We start from the raw sequence: 24,932 nt of genomic DNA, 5'->3' as shown, positions 1-24,932 counted from the left end.
GAAAAATGTTTTAAAAATAATTCTAGACTTACATACAAGTTGCAAAAATAGTATGAAGACTTTCCGACATACCCATTACCATGGGGTTTATTCTAGGCTTTCCAACTTACTTACCTATAATTTCTCTCTCCAGCACTGAGAAACCTGGCTCTTACATTCCATCATTCCTGTATTTATTTGTGCAACCCCAGTATACACGTATATTCAGAATTGGTAGCCTTTATTCCTGCAAGAAACAAATTTATTGACTAGAGTTTAGTGTTTACATACATTATTTTTGTCTTGAATTTCAGTTACCAGTATAACTTTTCTTCAATCAATATTGTACTTAAAGGATTATTCTTAATTAAGAAAAGCTTATAAAGCATTTTCAATGGTTCTGATGATAATAATTAGGTCATCTTTGGTGCCAGGCACTGACCCAGGACTCTACTTTTAATATTGTCTCATTTAACTGCCTTTAAAATATTTTTCAGTTTTACTCAAGCTCCACCAACAGGAATAACTTATATGAAGGTAGAATTTATTCAATGTTAAGAACCACTTCTGACACTGAGAGACTTCCTACAATCAAGAAAGCGAGACTATTGTAGCTAGATAAACTAAGTAGAAGCCAAAAAACCATCTTTCAAATATCAAGTTGTAAAAGTAATTCTACATGGAGAAGAATTATATGTTGTATATCATTTGTTACAAGCTGTGCTCTAAAATCTAGGGTGTTTAAAGAAATATATTCTACAAAATGAAGGTAGAGAAAATAGGATAAAATGTTATCCTTCCCCTACGTCTCACATTCTCACATTTATCAAAATAAATTACTTGGGCTTCCCTGGTGGCGCAGTGGTTGAGAGTCCGCCTGCCGATGCAGGGGACACGGGTTCGTGCCCCGGTCTGGGAAGATCCCACGTGCCGCGGAGCGGCTGGGCCCGTGAGCCATGGCTGTTGAGCCTGTGCGTCCGGAGCCTGTGCTCCGCAACGGGAGAGGCCACAACAGTGAGAGGCCCATGTAACGCAAAAAAAAAAAAAAATAAATAAATTACTGTGCTGATGAAATATATAGATATATATACATTCCTCTATCTGGAAGTGTAAGAAATGTATGGCAGTGACTTTTCTCTATATAGTATCATAAAGAATAGATTTGCAAATAATTGACACAAATAATTATGACATTATCAAGACATGCAGAGCACAAATTTCATTTAATTGCTTTTACACCACACCAGAAGGCATTACAGGGACATGAGTGAATAGAAGCAAGTTGGAACTTCAACAGAGAGCTGCTTTCTTAACATCAGCAACAGAGGCTTTTATCTTAGCTTCAAATTTGTTCCACATGGTAAAGAAGAGTTCTGAAAATAAACCAAGTTGTTATGTTTTTCATTTAATTGAACTTCTAATATACACACAAGCATTTCTAAAACTTTCAGCTTTGTGCATCTCTCATCATTAGAGTACATTCTACACTAATTGCATGGCATTTTTCAAAATATTATCCAGAGATTTTGGTTTTCAAAATCAATGATCTTTCTCTCAATGCTTAAAAAATTCATTTTAGCTGAACCTTGACAAAAAATCTCTCCTTTAGTAAACTTTGGTTGGGTTCCTCTAAGACCTCTTTTCAAGCAGGCCTCATACTTGGCCCTGTCCTTGGCCTGCCTTCATCAAGAAGGCTGTTAGGGTAATTTAGTAGGAATCCCCCACCCCTGATGCTTCCTCTTAGTAATGTTACATCCACTGATCCACTCACTTACTCTCCTCATTGGCTATAAATCCCCAGCTGTTTTTGCTATGTTTGGAGTTGAGTTCAGTCTTTGTCCACTACTGCAATAGTGTCAAATAAAGTCTTCATTACCATTTTAAACAAATATCAGAATAATTTTTTAAAAATAACATTGTAAAGCTGGCTATTATGGACTATAGCCTTTTGGTGGGATATATACTAGAGATTAAAATCCTGGACTTTAGGGTCCAATTTTATGGGTTCCCATCCTTTATCTGCTGCTAATCTGCTCTATGACCTTGAGCAATTTAAATGAACTTGTGTCCTTGATTCTCAAATGATGAATACATGCTCTGAACTGACAGACTTAACCATGAGACTGTATGTACACATGAGAGCCTGTCCACACATAGTTTCTACCACTCTGACCCATGCCCAAACTGAAAGGCTTGGGAATTCTAAGATAGGAATTATGCTTGTATTTTGGGGAACTGAGAAAGTTGACCATGGGCACCCAGCCTGTAGCTTGCCATCTGCAACTCAGGCACCTGACTGGCTGTCTGGAAGGTGATAGGAGGGTAGAAAAGGTACGGGAGAGAGAACAATCACAATGCTTTTTCTCTTCCCCGTCTGTATGTTCAGAGATAGCAGTCTATGTCTCCGTGAAACTCTTGAGTTGTGGGTTCCTGCCATTCGATTAAAGCAATGATAGACTTCAAAATGTCAAGCAGCTGCATGGACCAGGATTTCACTCAATAAGAAGCTATCAATATTCTGGATGCTAGTGACCAATACCCCTATTCCCTGGCCCAGTGATTCAGCCATTTCTGTTGAAAATTCATATCCTATAAGTTACAGTTACTGCCTACACCCTGTTTAAAAATTCCATTTATTTGCCACTGTAGTGCTCACTGACCTAGAGAGGAGCATAACAAACTGAGAATTGTTTTCTAAATCAGAAAACAATTGCATGATGCCCCTGCCTCAGGAACTTAACTGTGTAATCTGGTATCTAGGAAACTACTCTCTCTCCACACCTGAAATCATGGCCCTGTGCAAGAAGTTAGCCACCAATATACAGAGGGGGAAAATATGTTCCTTGAACCACACCCCTCCCCGCAAGTAATCTCATGTTCTTGAAAAGAAAAATAAGGATTTTTGCCTCTCATCAAATACTAAAATATCAAGTGGTTACATTTAGATTACTGTCTGCTCCTGTTGCTCTCTAATCTCCTGGACCAGCTCTATGAGACATCTTGGAACTGAATGTTTAAGATACCAATAATATGATTTCAATTAAGGACTGTGACAAATAGAAAATGGAATGCTTAGAGGTACTCTCGCCAACTGAATAAGCCTCAACAGCATGAATGATCACATAATTTTTATGAACAAAAAATTATTCTACTACCTTCTGGACAGAGCTTGTTTATAAAGATGTTATTCTAATTTACCTACCAAAGCAGACCTCACATTAAACTTTGGATTAGGTAGTCCAGATCTCTCTTTAGCAGTACCATTTTTAGAACAACCATAGTAAAAAATGTATTCAGAAGTCTAGAGAAATACTCACTGAGCCTTTTTCAGTTTACTTAAAGCATTAATATGATCTCTAAAAGTTTTTAGGTTTTGAGTGAATCACAATAAAACCAAAGGAATTATTGAATTTCTAGTGATCATTAGATATTCATTCTTATAACTGTGCCCTGACTACTAATTATCTGACCTTCTCAAGAACAGATGAGACTTGCCTTACCTTTGAAGGCAACCAAAGCCTTCCAAAGGCTGTAGCCTACTCACTTTTGCCCACTAATCCTGGCTGAATTTGAGCTATTCAGAGTCTGTGGTTGAAACTGACATCATCTGCTCAATATTAAGGGCCATCCTGCTATCCTAAGAAGCATTACATCTTATCCAACAGCTCTGCTGAAATACTACTCCTGCTCCTACTTCTCCTGGGAGATATATTTAGTTGTACTGGTCATTAATCAGTAAAAAGGTTTTCTATATGTCCCTCTGGATAGCTCACTGCCTTCCCAGGTCCTGACTGGTTGCTGGATCACTGATAATTCTTGAGTTGTGCTGTCCAATATAGGAGCCACAAACCGTACATTGCTATTTAGATCTAAACTAATTAAAATATACTAACCACATTTTAAGAGCTCAATAGCTGCATATGGCTCATAGCTCCCATATTGGAGGGCACAGATATAGAACATTTCCATTATCATAGGAAATTCTGTTGGGGAGTGCTTGGAGAGGAAGTTGTAATTGCCATGAACGAGGTGGTATGGGAGAAGAAACATTTAAGTGAACCCAATATAGACTGAATCTATTTATTGGGCCCCACTAGGCTAGTAGCTACAAGATCCGGATTAAAAAAAAGAAAATCAGCCACAACCACTTGTATATGGGCTGAGGTATCAGTTGATTTCCCTTATATCATCAAATAATAAGCATCATGGTGCTCAACTCTGGCTGCACTGTTTAATCACCTAAGGAGAATCTGGTTTAATTGGTCTGGGGCTGGGGCAGAGAATTGGTAGCTTTCAAAGCACCCCAGGTGAATCCTATTTTGTAGATAGGCTTGGAAAGCACTGATTTAGCACATATATTAGCTCATTTAATCAAATGATCACATAATTGATGTATAAATTATATTCACTGTTATCTGGATAGTCCACAGAAGCAAACTGAGAAGTTGGATTGGGTCCAGCAATCAGCATTCATAGGATCAGACTGCTATGCTGAATTTATGTTAGAAAAATAATTCTAGAGAGAAGTATAAAATTTGCATTGCTCACAATCCAATTGGCAACTTGCAACAACAATTCTCCTATTCATTTCTGCATGTATTCTCTCTAAAACCCTCACAAAAGTTATTAATACATATTATTTTTATATTACCTCTGGGACCTTTCACAGTTTCAGAGAATAATCAGTAATTAGTGAAGAATTCCTCCATTTATTTTCTCTTGACTGATACTTTATGCTCACTCAACTGATGATTTCTTCTTGCCATGTAAGTTGTAGTTTTTTTTTACTACTGTGTAAAATATAATATTTTATAATGAGAGATTATAGAGGATAGTCACTATTTCATCAACTTTATTCCACTCTATATTGTTTCTATAGCAATCCAAATTTCCTTATTAAATACTGATACAAAACATAACTCCACAATACTTAGGTTAATATTATTACTTACTGCTCTAATTCTTGCTGACGAAATATAGTAACATTCAAGGTACCAAAGGATTTTCTATAAGTTTAAATACCTATGTCAGTAATAATCCAGACTGGATTATAGACAGTTTCATCCAATAATAGTTATGCTTCCCAGGGCACAGTAAAAATGTGGTTAAAAATAATATCTTAACTATTATTAAAATTGCTAATAACATTGGCTGTTACATATATGTATACAATATTATACATTATTATAAACATATATATACAATATTATACATTATTATAATAATAAGATTGTTAACAACAATATTATTAACATTGGTTGGCAAGATTCATGTCTTTAAAATTCTTATCACTTGTATTTTGTCTCATTACAAATTCCACAGAATATGCTCCCATACATATCAATTAGGTTATTGTCATGGGGCATTTATATTTATTTCCTTTCCATTTTGAAATTGGTTGTGCAGTGTTTAAACATTGCTATTTTGAATCAGGTGAATATTTTCATCATTTGTAATTTATTCAATAAAAGACAGCTGTAACTTTTTCAAACTTAGGAAAAAGGAAAAGCCATTCAAACTCACCCTCCATGATCTGGGTCTACCCTGTTTATTCAGGATCTTTCTCATTATTGTTCAATAAGCAGCATCCACTCAAGGCAGTGTTATTTTCATAAGGCTTCCACTCTTGCAATTTCATTGCTGTCTCGACGAATTTGCTCATGTTATTTATTTTGCCCAGAATTAATTTATTCTCAAAAGTATGGGTGGGGTAGAGATTTTCGGGTAGCAGTATATGGCACTTTAAAGGGAAATTATTGTGTGATTAAAAAAATAGTTCTATTAAATTTCATAATAGTTGATATAATTTTTATTATATGTGACAGCATGAAAAACAGAATATTATATACAAATATTAACAATGGAAATGGAAAAGAGTACATAAATCTAACTACCTATGTTTCTATAGAAATGTTTCTCCAATTTTAGCCTGCATCAGAATACCCAGAGAACCTGTTAAACAAATTAGTGGCTTTGAACCCCACAGCTTCTATTTCAGTAGGTCTGGAGTGGGGTCCAAGAATTTGTATTTCTAGTAATTTCGTAGTTAATGCCCAGGCTGCCAGTCCAGGGACCACACTTTGAGAAGCATTGATAGAGGACTTCAAAAAGTTCAAGTTCACTAGATTACTGCTTTTTGGAATACATAAAATGTATATACTTAATATACCTATGCTTTTCAAAAGATCAGTCAGTTTTAAATAAGTCAGTTTCTGAGCTGCAAAAGAAAGGAATCAAAAGAAATCAGTTTCAGGGAAGAAACAGTGGCAATTCCTTTTAGGTGGAAGACTCATATCTCTGAACTGATGGAGTCAAGATTGGATTATAAAATATCTGCTGACCTCAATGATGTATGTTGCAACATTGTTATAGAAAGAAAACTGGAAACAACCAAAGTGCCCATTTAACAGAGGCCTAGTAAAGTAATATACTTTTACTGCCAATAATAACATATTTGTGGTATGCTCAGATATAAAAGACTTAAAAAGAATTAGGTTGATTTGGATATGCTGGTGTGGAAATATTTTCAAGATATATTATTATGCTTTAAAAAGTAAAGGAACAAAAAAGATGCTTAATTTCTTTGAATAAATAATGATAGAGGTGATGTCAGCAAGATAGAGGGCTAGGAGGTCCCAATGCTTGTCTCCTACACAAACAAGCAAAATAATAAACGAACAGCTGCAAACCAATGAAAATAGCTCTAGGAGAGCTCTGCACTACAAAGAAAAAGCAGCATAAATCTGGAGGAGCTCAAAATCCAAGGATGGCTGCATAGAAAAAATGCAGGAAGCATTTTACCTGAGTCACCTCATCTTCTAGCCCAGGCCAGCTAGGAGGGATCCCCTCAGAGGAATTGCACCCCATGAGGAAAAGGAGAGGAGAACCCCAGCAAGCCTCACTGCCATGGGGAACTCCCACATATGCACCAGTGCTAATCCCAAGCTGATTGAGCTGCCTGGAGTCCCCACGCTACCACACCCCTCCCCCGTTACTCCCCAGGGTTAGAGCTGTCACGGTAGTAAGACCTGTCCCCAGGACCCAGTTGCTGCTGTGCCCCATTCTCTGAGATTGGGAAGCCATAGCGCCTTACTGCCTATGGAACCAGATGAGCTGCCACTGCTCTGAGCCTCACCCCAGGTCCTAGGTTGTGGCTTTGACTTACCATTACCAGGCCAAGCTGCTGCTGCTCTGTACTCCACCCTCTGTAGCCATTATCTGGACCCATCTGGCTTTAATGGGTTATCAGCTGGGTGCACTGCTGCTGCTCTGTGACTGCCTCCCTGGGCCAGAGTTGGGGCTTTGACACACCATCCCCATACCATGCTGCTACTGCACTCTGCTCCCTGAGCCCAAGCCACTACTGCACCCTGTCATCCCAGGGCCCATGCTGTAGCTGAGTCCCCCTCTCTCCCCAAGTCACTGCAGCAAACTGCAGAGACCTAGACCTCGATTCCACAGGAGATGTGCACATGTCCACACCTCAGACTCTAGTGCCAGACAAGAACACTATAAGTAAAAATTATACGCCAATCCTTGATAACCATACATGCAAAAATTCTTAACAAAATACTAGTAAACAGAATTCAAGAGAACATTTAAAGGATCATAAGCCAAGATCAAGTGGGATTCATCCCTGGGATGCAAGGATGATTCAATATAGCAAATTAATAAATGTGATATGCCCCATTAACAAAATTAAGGATAAAAATCGTATAATCAATTCAATAGATGAAGAAAAAATTTAACAAATTTCAACACCCATTCATGATAAAAGGTTTCAACAAGTTAGTTATAGAAGGAGTATACCTAATAAAGGCCATATATGACAAGCTCACAGCTAACATACTCAATGGTGTTAAGTTAAAACCTTTTTCATCCAACATCAGGAACAAGACAAGGATGCCAACTCTAACCGTTTCTACTCAAAATAGTACTGGAAGTTCTAGCCATAGCAATTAGAGAAAAAAAAAGAAATAAAACACATCCACATCAGAAAGGAAGAAGTAAAATGTAGTTGTTTTCAGATGACATGATTTTATATATAGAAGATCCAAAAGACTCCACAAAAAAACTTAGAACAAATGAATTCAATAGAGTTGCAGGATACAAAAATCAACATACAGAAATCAGTTGAATTTCTATATACTAACAGTGAAACATCTGAAAGAGAAAATAAGAAAAAAAATCCATTTTACAACAGCATGAAAAAAATACTTAAGAATAAATTTAAGCAAAAACACTTTACCTTGAAAATTATAAGACAATGAGGAAAGGAATTAAAGAAGACACAAATAAATGGCAAGATATCCTGTGTTCTTGAATTGGAAGAATTAATATTGTGAAAATGTCCACACAAAGCCATGAAAAGATGCTCAGCCTCACTAATTATTAGAGAAATGCAAATCAAAAACACAAATTACCTCACACCTGTCAGAATGGCTATCATCAAAAAAGTCTACAAATAACAAATGTTGGCAAGGATGTGGAGAAACGGGAACCGTCATACACTGTTGGTGGGAATGTAAATTGGTGCAGCCACTATGGAAAACAGTATGGAGCTTCTGTAAAAAAACTAAAAATGGAACTACCGTATGATCCAGCAATTCCTCCCCTGGGTATATATTCGGAAAAAAGTGAAAACACTAACTTTTTTTTTTTTTTTTGCGGTATGCGGGCCTCTCACTGCTGTGGCCTCTCCCGTTATGGAGCACAGGCTCTGGACGCGCAGGCCCAGCGGCCATGGCTCACGGGCCCAGCTGCTCCGCGGCACGTGGGATCTTCCCGGGCCGGGGCACGAACCCGTGTCCCCTGCATCGGCAGGCGGACTCTCAACCACTGCGCCACCAGGGAAGCCCAAAACACTAATTTGAAAAGATACATGTGCCCCAATATTCACAGCAGCACGATTTACAAGAGCCAAACACAGAAGCAACCCATGTACCCATCAACAGATGAATGGATTAAGTAGATGTGGTGGGTATATATACAGTGGAATATTAGTCATAAAAAGAATACTGCCGTCTCACTCCCTCCTGCGAGAACACCAGAATCACAACTAGTTGCTGGACAATCATTGACAGGAAGACACTGGAACTCACCAAAAAAGATACCCCACATCTAAAGACAAAGGAGAAGCCACAATGAGAGGGGAGGAGGGGCACAATCACAATAAAATCAAATCCCATAACTGCTGGGTGGGTGACTCACAGACTGGAGAACACTTATACCACAAAAGTCCACCCACTGGAGTGAAGGTTCTGAGCCCCACGTCAGGCTTCCCAACCTGGGGGTTCAGAAACGGGAGGAGGAATTCCTAGAGAATCAAACTTTGAAGTCTAGTGGGAATTGACTGCAGGACTTTGACAGGACTGGGGGGAACAGAGACTCCACTCTTGGAGGGCACACACAAAGTAGTGTGCACATCGGGACCCAGGGGAAGGAGCAGTGACCCCACAGGAGACTGAACCTGACCTACCTGTTAGTGTTGGAGGGTGTCCTGCAGAGGCAGGGGTGGGGAGGAAGGAGCAGTGACCCCACAGGAGACTGAACCTGACCTACCTGCTAGTGTTGGAGGGCGTCCTGCAGAGGCAGGGGCGGGGTGACTGTGGCTCACCGTGGGGACAAGGACACTGGCAGCAGAAGTTCTGGGAAGTAGTCCTTGGCATGAACCCTCCCAGAGTCTGTCATTAGCCCCACCAAAGAGCCAAGGTAGGCTCCAGTGTTGTGTTGCCTCAGGCCAAACAACCAACAAGGAGGGAACCCAGCCCCACCCATCAACAGTCAAGTGGATTAAAGTTTTACTGAGCTCTACCCACCAGAGCAACAGTCAGCTCTACCCACCACCAGTCCCTCCCATCAAGCCTCTTAGATAGACTCATCCACCAGAGGGCAGAGACCAGAAGAAAGAAGAACTACAATCCTGCAGCCTGTGGAACAAAAACCACATTCACAGAAAGAGAGACAAGATGAAAAGGCAGAGGGCTATGTACCAGATAAAAGAACAAGATGAAACCCGAGAAAAACAACTAAATGAAGTGGAGATAGGCAATATTCCAGAAAAAGAATTCAGAATAATGATAGTGAAGATGATGCAGAACCTCGGAAAAACAACGGAGGCAAAGATGGAGAAGATGCAAGAAACATTTAACAAAGACCTAGAAGAATTAAAGAACAAACAGAGATGAACAATACAATAACTGAAATGAAAACTACACTAGAAGGAATCAATAGCAGAATAACTGAGGCAGAAGAACGGATAAGTGACCTGGAAGACAGAATGGTTGAATTCACTGCTGTGGAACAGAATAAAGAAAAAAGAATAAAAAGAAAGGAAGACAGCCTAAGAGACCTCTGGGACAACATTAAACGCAACAACATTCACATTATAGGGGTCCCAGAAGGAGAAGAGAGAGAGAAAGGACCAGAGAAAATATTTGAAGAGATTATAGTCAAAAACTTCCCTAACATGGGAAAGGAAATAGCCACCCAAGTCCAGGAAGTGCAGTGAGTCCCATACAGGATAAACCCAAGGAAAAACACGCCGAGACACATAGTAATCAAATTGGCAAAAATTAAAGACAAAGAAAAATTATTGAAAGCAGCAAGGGAAAAATGACAAATAACATACATGGGAACTCCCATAAGGTTAACAGCTGATTTCTCAGCAGAAACTCTACAAGCCAGAAGGGAGTGGCATGATATACTTAAAGTGATGAAAGGGAAGAACCTACAACCAAGATTACTCTACCGGCAAGGATCTCATTCAGATTTGATGGAGAAATCAAAATCTTTGCAGACAAGCAAAGGCTAAGAGAATACAGCACCACCAAACCAGCTCTACAACAAATACTAAAGGAACTTCTCTAAGTGGGAAACACAAGAAAAGGATCTACAAAAACAAACCCAAAACAATTAAGAAAATGCTCATAGGAACATACGTACTGGTAATTACCTTAAACGTGAATGGATTAAACGCTCCAACCAAAAGACACAGGCTTGCTGAATGGATACAAAAACAAGATCCATATATATGCTGTCTTCAAGAGACCCCCTTCAGACCTAGGGACACATACAGACTGAAAGTGAGGGGATGGAAAAAGATATTCCATGCAAATGGAAATCAAAAGAAAGCTGGAGTAGCTTTACTCATATCAGATAAAACAGACTTTAAAATAAAGAATGTTACAAGAGACAAGGAAGGACACTACATAATGATCAAGGGATTAATCCAAAAAGAAGATATAACAATTATAAATATATATGCACCCAACATAGGAGCACCTCATTACATAAGGCAACTGCTAACAGCTGTAAAAGTGGAAATCAACAGTAACACAAAAGTAGTGGGGGACTTTAACACCTCACTTACACCAATGGACAGATCATCCAAAATGAAAATAAATAAGGAAACAGAAGCTTTAAAAGACACAATAGACCAGATAGATTTAACTGATATTTATAGGACATTCCATCCCATAACAGCAAATTACATTTTCTTCTCAAGTGTGCACGGAACAGTCTCCAGGATAGATCACATCTTGGGTCACAAATCAAGCATCAGTAAATTTAAGAAAACTGAAATCATATCAAGCATCTTTTCTGACCACAACGCTATGAGATTAGAAATGAAATACAGGGAAAAAAACGTCAAAAACACAAACACATGGAGGCTAAACAATACGTTACTAAATAACCAAGAGAGCACTGAAGAAATCAAAGAGGAAATCAAAAAATTCCTAGAGACAAATGACAATGAAAACACGACGAACCAAAACCTATGGGATGCAAAAAAAGCAGTTCTAAGAGGGAAGTTTATAGGTATACAAGCCTACCTCAAGAAACAAGAAAAATTGCAAGTAAACAATCTAACCTTACACCTGCAGGAACTAGACAAAGAACAAACAAAACCCAAAGTTAGCAGAAGGAAAGAAATCATAAAGATCAGAGCAGAAATAAATGAAATAGAAACAAAGAAAACAATAGCAAAGATCATAAAACTAAAAGATGGTTCTTTGAGAAGATAAACAAAATTGATAAACAATTAGCCAGACTCATCAAGAAAAGAGGGAGAGGACTCAAATCAATAAAATTAGAAATGAAAAAGGAGAAGTTACAACAGACACCGCAGAAATACAAAGCATCCTAAGAGACTACTACAAGCAACTCTATGCCAATAAAATGGACAACCTGGAAGAAATGAACAAATTCTTAGAAAGGTATAACCTTCTAAGACTGAACCAGGAAGAAACAGAAAATATGAACAGACCAATCACAAGTAATGAAATTGAAACTATGATTAAAAATCTTCCAACAGGGCTTCCCTGGTGGTGCAGTGGTTGAGAGTCCACCTGCCGATGTAGGGGACACAGGTTCGTGCCCTGGTCTGGGAAGATCCCACATGCCGCGGAGTGGCTGGGCCCGTGAGCCACGGCCGCTGAGCCTGCACGTCCGGAGCCAGTGCTCCGCAACGGGAGAGGCCACAGCAGTGAGAGGCCCACGTACTGCAAAACAAAACAAAACAAAACAAAACAAAACAAAAAAATAAAGGGCTTCCCTGGTGGCACAGTGGTTGAGAGTCCGCCTGCCGATGCAGGGGACATGGGTTTGTGCCCCGGTCTGGGAAGGTTCCACATGGCATGGAGTGGCTGGGCCCGTGAGCCATGGCTGCTGAGCCTGCGTGTCCGCAACGGGAGAGGCCACAACAGTGAGAGGCCCGTGAACAGCAAAAAAAAAAAAAACTTCCAACAAAGAAAAGTCGAGGACAGATGGCTTCACAGGTGAATTCTATCAAACATTTAGAGAAGAGCTAACACCCATCCTTCTCAAACTCTTCCAAAAAACTGCAGAGGAAGGAACACTCCCAAACTCATTCTATGAGGCCACCATCAGCCTGATACCAAAACCAGACGAAGATACTACAAAAAAAGAAAATTACAGACCAATATCACTTATGAATATAGATGCAAAAATCCTCAACAAAATACTAGCAAACAGAATCCAACAACACATTAAAAGGATCATACACCATGATCAAGTCAGATTTATCCCAGGGATGCAAGGATTTTTCAATACATGCAAATCAATCAATGTGATACACCATATAAACAAATTGAAGAATGAAAACCATACGATCATCTCAATAGATGCAGAAATAGCTTTTGACAAAATTCAACACCCATATATGATAAAAACTCTCTAGAAAGTGGGCACAGAGGGAACCTACCTCAACATAATAAAGGCCATACATGACAAACCCACAGCAAACATCATTCTCAATGGTGAAAAACTGAAAGCATTTCATTTAAGATCAGTAATGAGACAAGGATGTCCACTCTCACCACTATTATTCAACATAGTTTTGGAAGTCCTAGCCACGGCAATCAGAGAAGAAAAAGAAATAAAAGGAACACAAATTGGAAAAGAAGAAGTAAAACTGTCACTGTTTGCAGATGACATGATACTATACATAGAGAATCCTAAAAATGCCACCAGAAAACTACTAGAGCTAATCAATGAATTTGGTAAAGTTGCAGGATATAAAATTAATGCACAGAAATCTCTAGCATTCCTATACACTACTGATGAAAAATCTGAAAGAGAAATTATGTAAACACTCCCATTTACAATTGCAACAAAAAGAATAAAATACCTAGGAATAAACCTATCTAGGAAAACAAAAGACCTGTATGCAGAAAATTATAAGACACTGATGAAAGAAATTAAAGATGATACCAACAGATGGAGAGATGTACAATGTTCTTGGATTGGAAGAATCAATATTGTGAAAATGACTATACTACCCAAAGCAATCTACAGATTCAGTGTAATCCCTATCAAATTACCAATGGCATTTTTTAAGGAACTAGAACAAATCATCTCAAAATTTGTATGGAGACACAAAAGAACCCGAATAGCCAAAGCAGTCTTGAGGGAAAAAGACGGAGCTGGAGGAATCAGACTCCCTGACTTCAGACTATACTACAAACCTACAGTAATAAGGCAATATGGTACTGGCACAAAAATAGAAACATAGATCAATTAAACAAGATAGAAAGCCCAGAGATAAACTCACGCACCTATGGTCAATTAATCTATGACAAAGGAGGCAAAGATATACAATGGAGAAAAGAGAGTCTCTTCAATAACTGGTGCTGGGAAAACTGGACAGCTACATGTAAAAGAATGAAATTAGAACATTTCCTAACACCATACACAAAAGTAAACTCAAAATGGATTAGAGACCTAAATGTAAGACCGGACACTATAAAACTCTTAGAGGAAAACATAGGAAGAACATTCTTTGACATAAATCACAGCAAGATCTTTTTTGATCCACCTCCTAGAGTAATGGAAATAAAAACAAAAGTAAACAAATGGGACCTAATGAAACTTCAAAGCTTTTGCACAGCAAAGGAAACCATAAACAAGATGAAAAGACAACCCTCAGAATGGGGGAAAATATTCGCAAACGAATCAACGAACAAAGGATTAACCACCAAAATATATAAACAGCTCATGCAGCTCAATATTAAAGACACAAACAACGCAATCCAAAAACGGGCAGAAGACCGAAATAGACATTTCTCCAAAGAAGACATACAGATGGCCAAGAAGCACATGAAAAGCTGCTCAGCATCACTAATTATTAGAGAAATGCAAATCAAAACTACAATGAGGTATCACCTCATACCAGTTAGAATGGGCATCATCAGAATATCTACAAACAATAAATGCTGGAGAGGGTGTGGAGAAAAGGGAACCCTCTTGCACTGCTGGTGGGAATGTAAATTGATACAGCCTCTATGGAGAACAGTATGGAGGTTGCTTAAAAAACTAAAAATAGAATTACCATATGATTCAGCAACCCCACTGCTGGGCATATACCCAGAGAAAACCATAATTCAAAAAGACACATGCAGGGCCTCCCTGGTGGCGCAGTGGTTGAGAGTCCGCCTGCCGATGCAGGGGATACGGGTTCGTGCCCCGGTCCGGGAGGATCCCATATGCCGCGGAGCGGCTGGGCCCGTGAGCCATGGCCGCTGAGCCTGCGCATCCGGAGCCTGTGCTCCGCAACGGGAGAGGCCACAACAGTGAGAGGCCCGCATACCGCAAAAAAAAAAAAAAAAAAAAGACACATGCACCCCAATGTTCACTGCAGCACTATCTACAATAGCCAGGTCATGGAAGCAACCTAAATGGCCATCGACAGACGAATGGATAAAGAAGTTGTGATACATATATACAATGGAATATTACTCAGCCATAAAAAGGAATGAAATTGAGTCATTTTTTGAGGCATGGATGGATCTAGAGACTGTCATACAAAGTGAAGTAAGTCAGAAAGAGAAAAACAAATATCGTATATTAACACATGTATGTGGAATCTAGAAAAATGGTACAGATGAACCAGTTTGCAGGGCAGAAGTTGAGACACAGATGTAGAGAACAACTGTATGGACACCAAGGGGGAAACCCGTGGTGGGGTGGGGATAGTGGTGTGCTGAATTGGGCAACTGGGATTGACAGGTATATAAAACTGATGACTAATAAGAACCTGCAGTATAAACAAACAAACAAACAAAAAACCCAACTAACACAAAACTTTCTTTGGGTTATTTGTATGGAAATATGTTAATATAAGTGTTTGAGACATTACATGAAATTTCTAAAAATCTTTTATGTTCTGTTATAATGTTGTAAGTCATAATTCTAGTTATTACTTTAAAATGTATATCTCAGAAATAACTAAATTTCCTTGTCAATTGCATTATTATGAACTTTCATCAAATCTTTAACCGTGGTCATTTTTAAGTCTTTTGCCACTTACATACAGTTCTGGGTGTACTCTGATGCTTTCACAAAAATGTTCCTATGAAAGGGTTTCATCTTCAAGGAATTCATGGAAAAGACTCTTGACAAGTACAGGTTTCTGGTAACTGACTATACTGCTGAACTAAATGAATAAGCATTTTCAGAACTCTAATGGAAAACTGATGAATTCATTAAAGTGCTAACAAAAGATCAAGATGAAAAAAAATTAATTACATGGGACTGAGTGAAATGATGAGGATGATTATAATTTTTGTGATTTCTGTTTCAATTAAAAAAAAAGAGGGCTTCCCTGGTGGTGTAGTGGTTGAGAGTCTGCCTGCTGATGCAGGGGACACGGGTTCGTGCCCCTGTTCGGGAGGATCCCACATGCTGCGGAGCAGCTCAGCCCATAAGCCATGGCTGCTGAGCCTGCGCGTCTGGAGCCTGTGCTCCACAACGGGAGAGGCCACAACAGTGAGAGGCCCGCGTGCCGCAAAAAAAAAAAAAAAAAAAAAAAGAAAATCCCAGAAGCACTCAGAGGCAAAAAATATATGAATCAATTTTCACAGCAAAGTAAAGGAGCTGTTACAGTGGAGGATTACTGGACTGAATGTCAATATTATGACATAGTATGAGTGTGTTTCTTGTTTGCTTATTGCAATCATTGTTGCTTTTGTTGTGGTCATCCATTTACAATGCATGGTGTCAGTTTATTTATCTCTTGTAAAAATAAAATACAGTGTGTGTGAAAGAAAAAAAGAATACTACCATTTGCAGCAACATGGATGGACTTAGAGAATATTATGCTTAGTGAAATAAATCAGGGAAAAAATGATATATGATATCACTTATATGTGGCATCTGAAAATAATACAAGTGAATATACATTTACCAAACAGAAACAGACTCACAGATATAGAAAACAAAGTTGTGGTTATCAAAGGGGAGAGAGAAGGAGAGGAGGGATAAATTAGGGGTATGGGATGAACAGATACTAACTACTATATATAAAGTAGATAAGCAGCAGGATATACTATATAGCACAGATAATTTTCATTATCTTGTATTAACTTATTATGCAATATAATCTGCAAAAATACTGAATGACTATGCTGTACACCTGAAACTAACACCATACTGGAAATCAACTATACTTCAATAAAAGAAATGGAAATGTCTTTCAATAGAGGAATGGTTAAATAAGTTATAGCACATTCATATGATAAAATATGCAGCAACTTAAAGGTGTGAGAAATGAAAGAAATCTGTACCAATTTATTTGGATCAAAAAATTTCACAATTTGTATGGAAACACAACAGACCCCAAAGAGCCAAAGCAAACTTGAGAAAGAAAAACGGAGCTGGAGGAAATCAGGCTCCCTGACTTCGGACTATACTACAAAACTACAGTAATCAAGACAGTATGGTACTGGCACAAAAACAGAAATATAGATCAATGGAACAGGATAGAAAGCCCAGAGATAAACCCATGCATATATGGTCACCTTATCTTTGATAAAGGAAGCAAGAGTATACAATGAGAAAAGATAGCCTCTTCAATTAGTGGTGCTGGGAAAACTGGACAGCTACATGTAAAAGAATGAAATTAGAACACTTCCTAATACCATACACAAAAATAAACTCAAAATGGATTAAAGACCTAAATGTAAGGCCAGACACTATAAAACTCTTAGAGGAAAACATAGGCAGAACACTCCATAACATAAATCACAGCAAGATGACCCACCTCCTACAGAAATGGAAATAAAAACAAAAAGAAACAAATGGGACCTAATGAAACTTCAAAGCTTTTGCACAGCAAAGGAAACCATAAACAAGATAAAAAGACAACCCTCAGAATGGGAGAAAATATTTGCAAATGAAGCAACTGACAAAGGAGTAATCTCCAAAATTTACAAGCAGCTTGTGCAGGTCAACATCAAAAAAACAAACAACCCGATCTAAGAATGGGCAGAAGACCTAAATAGACATTTCCCCAAAGAAGATATACAGATGGCCAACAAACACATGAAAGGATGCTCAACGTCACTAGTCATTAGAGAAATGCAAATCAAAACTACAATGAGGTAACCTCACAACGGTCAGAATGGCCATCATCAAAAAATCTACAGACAATAAATGCTGGAGAGGGTGTGGAGAAAAGGGAACCCTCTTGCACTGTTGGTGGGAATGTAAATTGATACAGCCACTATGGAGGAAAGGATGGAGGTTCCTTAAAAAACTAAAAATAGAACTACCATATGACCCAGTAATCCCACTACTGGGCATATACCCTGAGAAAACCATAATTCAAAAAGGGTCATGTACCATAATGTTCATTGCAGCACTATTTACAATAGCCAGGACATGGAAGCAACCTAAGTGTCCATCGACAAATGAATGGATAAAGATGTGGCACATATATACAATGGAATATTACTCAGCCATAAAAAGAAATGAAATTGAGTTATTTGTAGTGAGGTGGATGGACCTAGAGACTGTCATACAGAGTGAAGTAAGTCAGAAAGTGAAAAACCAATACCGTATGCTAACACATATATATGGAAACTAAAAAAAAAAAATTCTGATGAATTTAGGGGCAGGACAGGAATAAAGATGCAGACGTAGAAAAAGGACTTGAGGACATGGGGAGGGGGAAGGGTAAGCTGGGCCAAATTGAGAGAGTAGCACTGACATATATCCACTACCAAATGTAAAACAGATAGCTAGTGGAAGCAGCTGCATCACACAGGGAGATCAGCTTGGTGCTTTGTGACCACCACAAAGGGTGGGATGCGAGGGTGGGAGGGAGAGACAAGAGAGGGGATATGGGGATATAGGTATGCATATAGCTGATTCACTTTGTTATACAGCAGAAACTAACAGAACATTGTAAAGCAATTATACTCCAATAAAGATGTTAAAAAAATTTTTACTTGGATCAGAGGTGAGGACAATCAATGCATATGATCCTCTTATTGTATAGAACATATATGTTCTCTGTGTGTGTGTCTGTGTGTGTGTATATGAAAAAATGTTTGGAAAAATATACTTGGCTTTGCTCCTAACAGGTTGTCGGGAGGAGAGGGCCTGTAGGTTTGAGGTGATTGGTAAATGGAGTCATTGGAAACATAGTATAAGGTTTTATTTCATATATCTTTGTATAGCATGGATTATTTTACCTTTATAGATAGGTTTTCTAGTTGTAGCGATCACAGCAGGCAGAATATCAAGTTCACCTTTCTTTTTGTTTACGGTCAAATTTTTTCGATGCCCTAAAAAATAAGTGTCACTAAATTATTCTAGAAATAACCTCATTTAAACTTTTAAAAAGTTAAAATAAATCTCATTAATCCACTTCTAAAGTACAGCTTCTGTATATTTTTTTAAATAATTTAGATAAAGCAGCTTTACTAACACAAATATTTTCTCTTTGATTTTTCCTTGCTGGGTATTTGATATTTATAATCATAAACAATAAGGGTGCAAATCAAGAAAAAGAAATAACTAAAAAACTATATAAAAATGTTAGAGAAAGAGCTTTTTAAATAGTATGTCAGTGAAAAAAATACTTAAGCAATCAAATCAGTAAATTCTCAAGTAAAGTTTTTATCTCTACATATCTTTATCTTAAATAAAGCATATCTTTATTTAACAAAAAAAGAAGTTTGTATTCCTACAGTGAAAAATCTAGTGCTAGAATGGAGGGAGAGATGCTATAGAAATGCTATTTTAAAGATACATATTTTGAGCACTGTTAAAAATAAAAGTATGTAATAATGAAAACAGTTTCAGTATGCTCACTTAGAGAAAAATACATTAAAATAAAATGCAGAATGTGCAGTATTTAGATGGTAGTTTCTCAAAGTTAGTAGAAAAATTACATTAATGTGTTTAATTCCCACAATATGTATCTTGCAGAGAAATAAAGCATGATTATATAACACCACTGGAGCAATGGATAAGAAATAGGGTCTGTAAATTAGTTCTTAAATATTAGTGGATTAGATGGTTGGGAGATGATAATGAAAGGAAAGGAAGAAAATGAACATAATGTTTATCTTCCTTCATACTTACCCTCATGGTGACTCTTTCTATTGACCTTGCCTGGGATTGGACAAAAGAAGTATATATAAATATAAGGAAGAGGATTATAAGATGGGTTTATCTCAGTCATCTGCAGGATCTATAATAGCGTGTAAGAAAGGATGTTGAGAAAAAACTCGAGTTCCAATTTAGTGGTGGTGGGGAAGGAAGAGCCATGCCAGAGACACTACTCATCCACTAAGCATGCATGTATGTTAGATGAGCTTAATTCAGAATTTACTTTCACTTATGTTTTGCTAAACTGATAATATGACTAAGGCTAGTACAATCTGGTAACTTCCATATAATTAAATCTTTATTCATTGAAAACATCACATTGTACACTAAAAATATTACAAATTACCTGAATGTTCTTTATTCAATGAAGGAAAGTGGAAGGTTTTATAAACACTTGACCCAGCCCTAGATGCTATATGAAGTACTTTTGGACGTTCAGTCACATGGGGTGAAAAGTACTCATAAGGTTCTTCCAGAAATATTTAGAAAATAAGTTAGCTGTAAGATGGATCACACTTATAACTATTTTTATTTTTAATACTCACACATTAAGTTAGTTGCCAATAAAAATAAAATAAAATTAAAATAATGAACATTAATTTTTTGAGATCATTAATTTAATTAAAATAATAGAGATGTATATTTAGAAGATTAGTTTGGAGATCAGAGCTAAGTAAAAGAAGCAAATCACAAAAGAACTCATAAGATTCCATTTCTATGAAATGTCCAGTATAGGCAAGTTTTATAGAGACAGAAATTAGACTAGTAGTTGCCTAGGGCTGGAGGAGTAAGAGGACTAGAGGAGAGAAGGCAGGGGGATTCTGTTTTCAAAGGGCGGAAAGCAAAAATTCACAACCAAGAATTTTATACCCAGAGAAACTATCATTCAAAATAAAGATGAAACAAAGATATTTCTAAATTTAAAAAAAAAATTAAGAGATTTTGATCTTATATTACCAGCCATGTCTTAAAAGAAATGCTAAAGGGAAAACCTCAGGCTGAAACAAAATGACACCCAGATGGTAACTCAAATCCACATGAAGAAATAAAAAAGCACCTTAAAGGTAATTATATAGGTAAATATAAATGACAATATACATTTTTCTCTTTTCTTCAATTAACTGACTAAAAAAGACTACTGCATAAAACTGTATTGCTGGACATATAAAATAAAACTCAAATTTTATTTCTATATAAGAGCATTGAATAATCCAAAAACGATATTAGGGAAACAATTTTATTTGCAATAGCATCAGAAATAATAACATTGTAATAAATTTAACAGAGGGGCACAGCTTTTACCATAAGTTACAAGACATTGCTCAGGGAAATTAAAGAAATCTAAATAAAGACATACATTCACTGGAATGAACAGTATTCTATTGTGTGTGTATGTGTGTACATATATATGAATATTGTATATTTTATAGATTAATAATATATATAATTATTAACACATACAAAATAAAACAGCTATTTTGAATTCTTTATTGGGTAAATTGCAGATTTCCATGTCTTTGGGGTTGGTTTCTGGAAGATTATTGTGATCCTTTGGTAGTATCATGTTGCCTTGGTTTTTCGTGTTGCTCGGGGTTTTGTGTGCTGTCTTCATAGCTGAAGTAGCAGTCACTTCCTCCAGTCTTTACTACTGCCTTCAGGGAAGAAATACCTTCCATCAGCACTGTTACAGACTCTGAGGCTTTCTCAGACCTTGAGTGGATACACCTACTCACACTTCTTGCTCCCTCTTGTGGCAGAATTCTTAAGCTTGTATATCTTTGGATTCTGCAACGCATCAGCCCCAATGCTGACTGCCACCCTTTTGTGTCCCTAAAGTGGTGCTACAGCTCAAGTTTCTGGTTTCTCTCTGGTCCACAGACTCCGGCCTGCTTTCTCCAAGTGCTCCCTAGCTGTCCAACAAACCTTGCTCTGCCGCCACCCTCAGGAGCATCCACAGGGAGCTGGCTGCAGCGTGAGGGAAAGTGGGTGAGGCATGCCTGTCGCTTGGGTGCCACAGGCTAGCCAGGGGGATCCGCAGGTGAGGCTTTCCAGAAGTTCATGGGTGGGCTTTCTGATGGAGTTCACAGCATAGTTAGCAGGAACCGAATCCCTTTAATGCTCCCTCAAAATGTTATGTGCCTCTCTCCTGATCTCTTCTCACCCCAAATTTAGTACTCTGGATGCTGCGAGAGAGAAATGAGTCTCTTTGGCAGTGTCCTGGACAGCTGGGGAAGCCTGGTGTTCATTCACCTGCTCTTCCTCCCACCCCACCTCTCACCCCACTCACAGGATGGCCTTGCTTGGTCCTAGCTGTGTCACCTTGGGGAAGGTGGGCAAAGTCAACTGTTCCTCTTATCCACTCTAATGTGTCCAAATTCTTATTTTTCACCTTACTGGAGCGCTGGAACTTCTCCTCTAGAAGCCCAGACTTTCATAAAGGCTCTCTTGTCTGTGGTGACTGCCCAAGTCGGGGTTATCCAGATGCTTCTGGACCATGGCCAAGAGAGGCTAGAACCAGTTCATAAGCTACTGAAGGGTCCACAGTCAGGATGGAGGTGTATCTTCCTATTATTTGATGCACAGGTGGATGAAACTCCTCTGGGTCCCTTGGCGTATGATGCTGGATCCCAAACTCCCACAAAGTCACTTTTGTTCATGGATGGATGTCAAATTTTTGTTGTTGAGGAGAGTTTAGGAGGGGTATCTTATGCCATCATGATGATGATGTCACCTGTCATACATTTGCAGTGAAGTCAGTTCTGTATGTCCTAGTCTATATTCCCTCCTGGGATCTCCCAACATCTTGGTTTTTGAATGCATAGTTTTACTGAGAAAATGATAATTAACATATAATCAAATGATGGAAAAGATGACCTAAACTTATGGATCACTGACTGCTATATGCCTGTTTTTTTTTTCCACCTTTTTGTAGGGGAGTGTCTACCATGGAGTCAATCCTTGTCTGTGATACTATATTGTTTGTGTGTGTGTGTGTGTGTGTGTTTTGTGGGAAGTCACATCACAGGAACTGTCTCTGAAAATGATTACAGATCACAAGACTGTGGTCTTTGGCACTGATGCCAAATTTTAATGAGAATCTGTGTAGCTCTTGGAAGAGCACATGTATTTTGCATGCAGGGGGTAGGGATCATGGATATTTGCAAACAGAGGGAGCACTGGTGCACTGGATTCGATAACAGCCTCAACATGTCCTTGACAACCTGTATTCATGTCTTCCCACACAACTCTGATCTTAGTATATGACTTTAGTGAATGCAAGAAAAGCAAACAAATGCAGAGATGTCAAAACTGCTTGTTCATTAAGGTTTGCCCCACATGCTGTGCTAAGAACCTGAGGTTACAATGTAAAGACCCCTAAGCCAACCAGCTGGAAGATGAGAGACATGGAGCCAGGTCACCTCCTGTGACACTTGAAAAGCTTATTTTCTCTTAGCTCCCAAACCACCCTTCTACTTTCTGCTTTGTGGTACTGGATCTGGGATTCTAAAAACTACATTTTTGCTTTGCCAGGTAGCTCCAAGTTAGGCTGTGCAAATAGGACAAGCTTGACGTAGATTGCAAGTTTGGAAAAGAAACAGGGATTTGTTTCTCCCACTTGGTTACCAATGGGCTTCCTGAGAGTTCATGTCCCTTTTCAGTTCTGGTGAACATCATGCCAGCAATGTTTCTTTTTCCCAGGAGGAGAAGTTCTTTCCATGACACAGATGGTTTGCATTCTTTCCAACATATGCAAAACAAGTTTTATTAAATTCTCACCACCCGAGACACTAGCAGTGCCTCCTCTTCAGAAGTACATCTGAGACTCTTCCTGAAAATCAGCCAAGTAATATCCTCTACACTCAGAGGTCTCCTTTAGCCCTAATGGTGGAAACTTCTCCTGAAACTGCTTTCTCCATATTACCTTAGAATTCTTTTTACACTTTCAGCTACTTGGCTAACAATTTTATACTTAGTTAACTAGTTTTTTATTCTTGCTCCCTTTTCAAACAGTTAGTGTGGTCTCTATCTCCTGATGAATCCAACTATATACCTGTATTGTCCCAAATAACAGTGAGCCAACTGCTAGACAAGTGAGTGAAGCCACTGACCACAAGCTGACCAAAGATGTGTAAGTTAGCCCAGCTCACAGCAGTCTACAGTGCTAACTTCCAAATCGTGAACTGTATGAATAGTTATGCTTTAAGCTAAATAGTTTTTGGGTAATTATTTAGTAAAATAACACTAACAAATGTGGAAAAAATTTAAAGAAGACTGAGATATGATTTAATAACTCTAAGATGGGCATAAATGAAAAAAAACCCCACCAATCTAATCTGTATGGCTGACAGTTATATAGACAAAAGTATATTTTTCCCAAATTGCTGGTAAAAATGTTAACACCCTTTTAGGAAAACAGTCTCACAGTATCTTTTAATATTAAAAATTAATATACGCTTTAACACTACCAATCCTGCGACACTACCCCCAAAGAGATAAAAACATCAAATGTAAGAATATATATTCATGGACACATTTAGTAGTGAAAAGCTTAAAAAGTCAATGACCTTTAATAGAAGAATGATCAAATAAACAATTCTGCTAGTAAAAAGGATAAATTAAAGTTGTTTCATCTTCAGGCTTGCAAGGATTTATCTAAGATGTTTCTGAATAAAAAGATGCAAAAAGAGTAAAATGAAAAACCATACCACAAGAACCATTCTAAATAATTATATAGTATTTTATATCTTTATATATAATTTTTTACCTTCATCATCAAAGGGTGATAAATTAATCACTTTTGTTTTATATTTACTTGGTGCAATGTGCCTGGCGTAGAAATCTTCTTGATATGAGAATGCATTTTTGTTTTTAAATAAATTCATACCTAAAATAAAGTTTAAAAACAAAAATTATATGAAGTCTAAATATTTACACACTACTCCTCAAACTCCATGTATTAGTCTTTATGCATTTGTAATGTTTCCTTCCCACAGTTTGGCCACTCATCTATTACTGTTACTCCAGTTTCTATAAAC

General features: G+C 37.9%; 1 protein-coding gene across 1 annotated transcript in view; it reads right to left on the bottom strand.

Annotated features, from left to right (window-relative positions):
• CCDC7 (coiled-coil domain containing 7) overlaps positions 1 to 24,932 on the bottom strand; it is a gene marked incomplete at its 5' end in the record, with an annotated part of 156,497 nt that overhangs the window by 21,463 nt on the left and 110,102 nt on the right. The window contains 7 exon segments of the mRNA XM_081228226.1: positions 115 to 226; positions 1,237 to 1,352; positions 4,631 to 4,769; positions 5,503 to 5,619; positions 18,975 to 19,067; positions 19,870 to 19,899; positions 24,662 to 24,781. Of these exon segments, the coding sequence (XP_081084352.1) occupies positions 5,528 to 5,619; positions 18,975 to 19,067; positions 19,870 to 19,899; positions 24,662 to 24,781 (335 nt within the window). The 3' untranslated portion in view covers positions 115 to 226; positions 1,237 to 1,352; positions 4,631 to 4,769; positions 5,503 to 5,527.

Source organism: Mesoplodon bidens, assembly GCF_964165515.1.
Source record: "Mesoplodon bidens genome assembly, chromosome: 3".
Taxonomy (NCBI): Eukaryota; Metazoa; Chordata; class Mammalia; order Artiodactyla; family Ziphiidae; genus Mesoplodon; species Mesoplodon bidens.
This window is presented reverse-complemented; position numbering and strand designations above follow the sequence as displayed.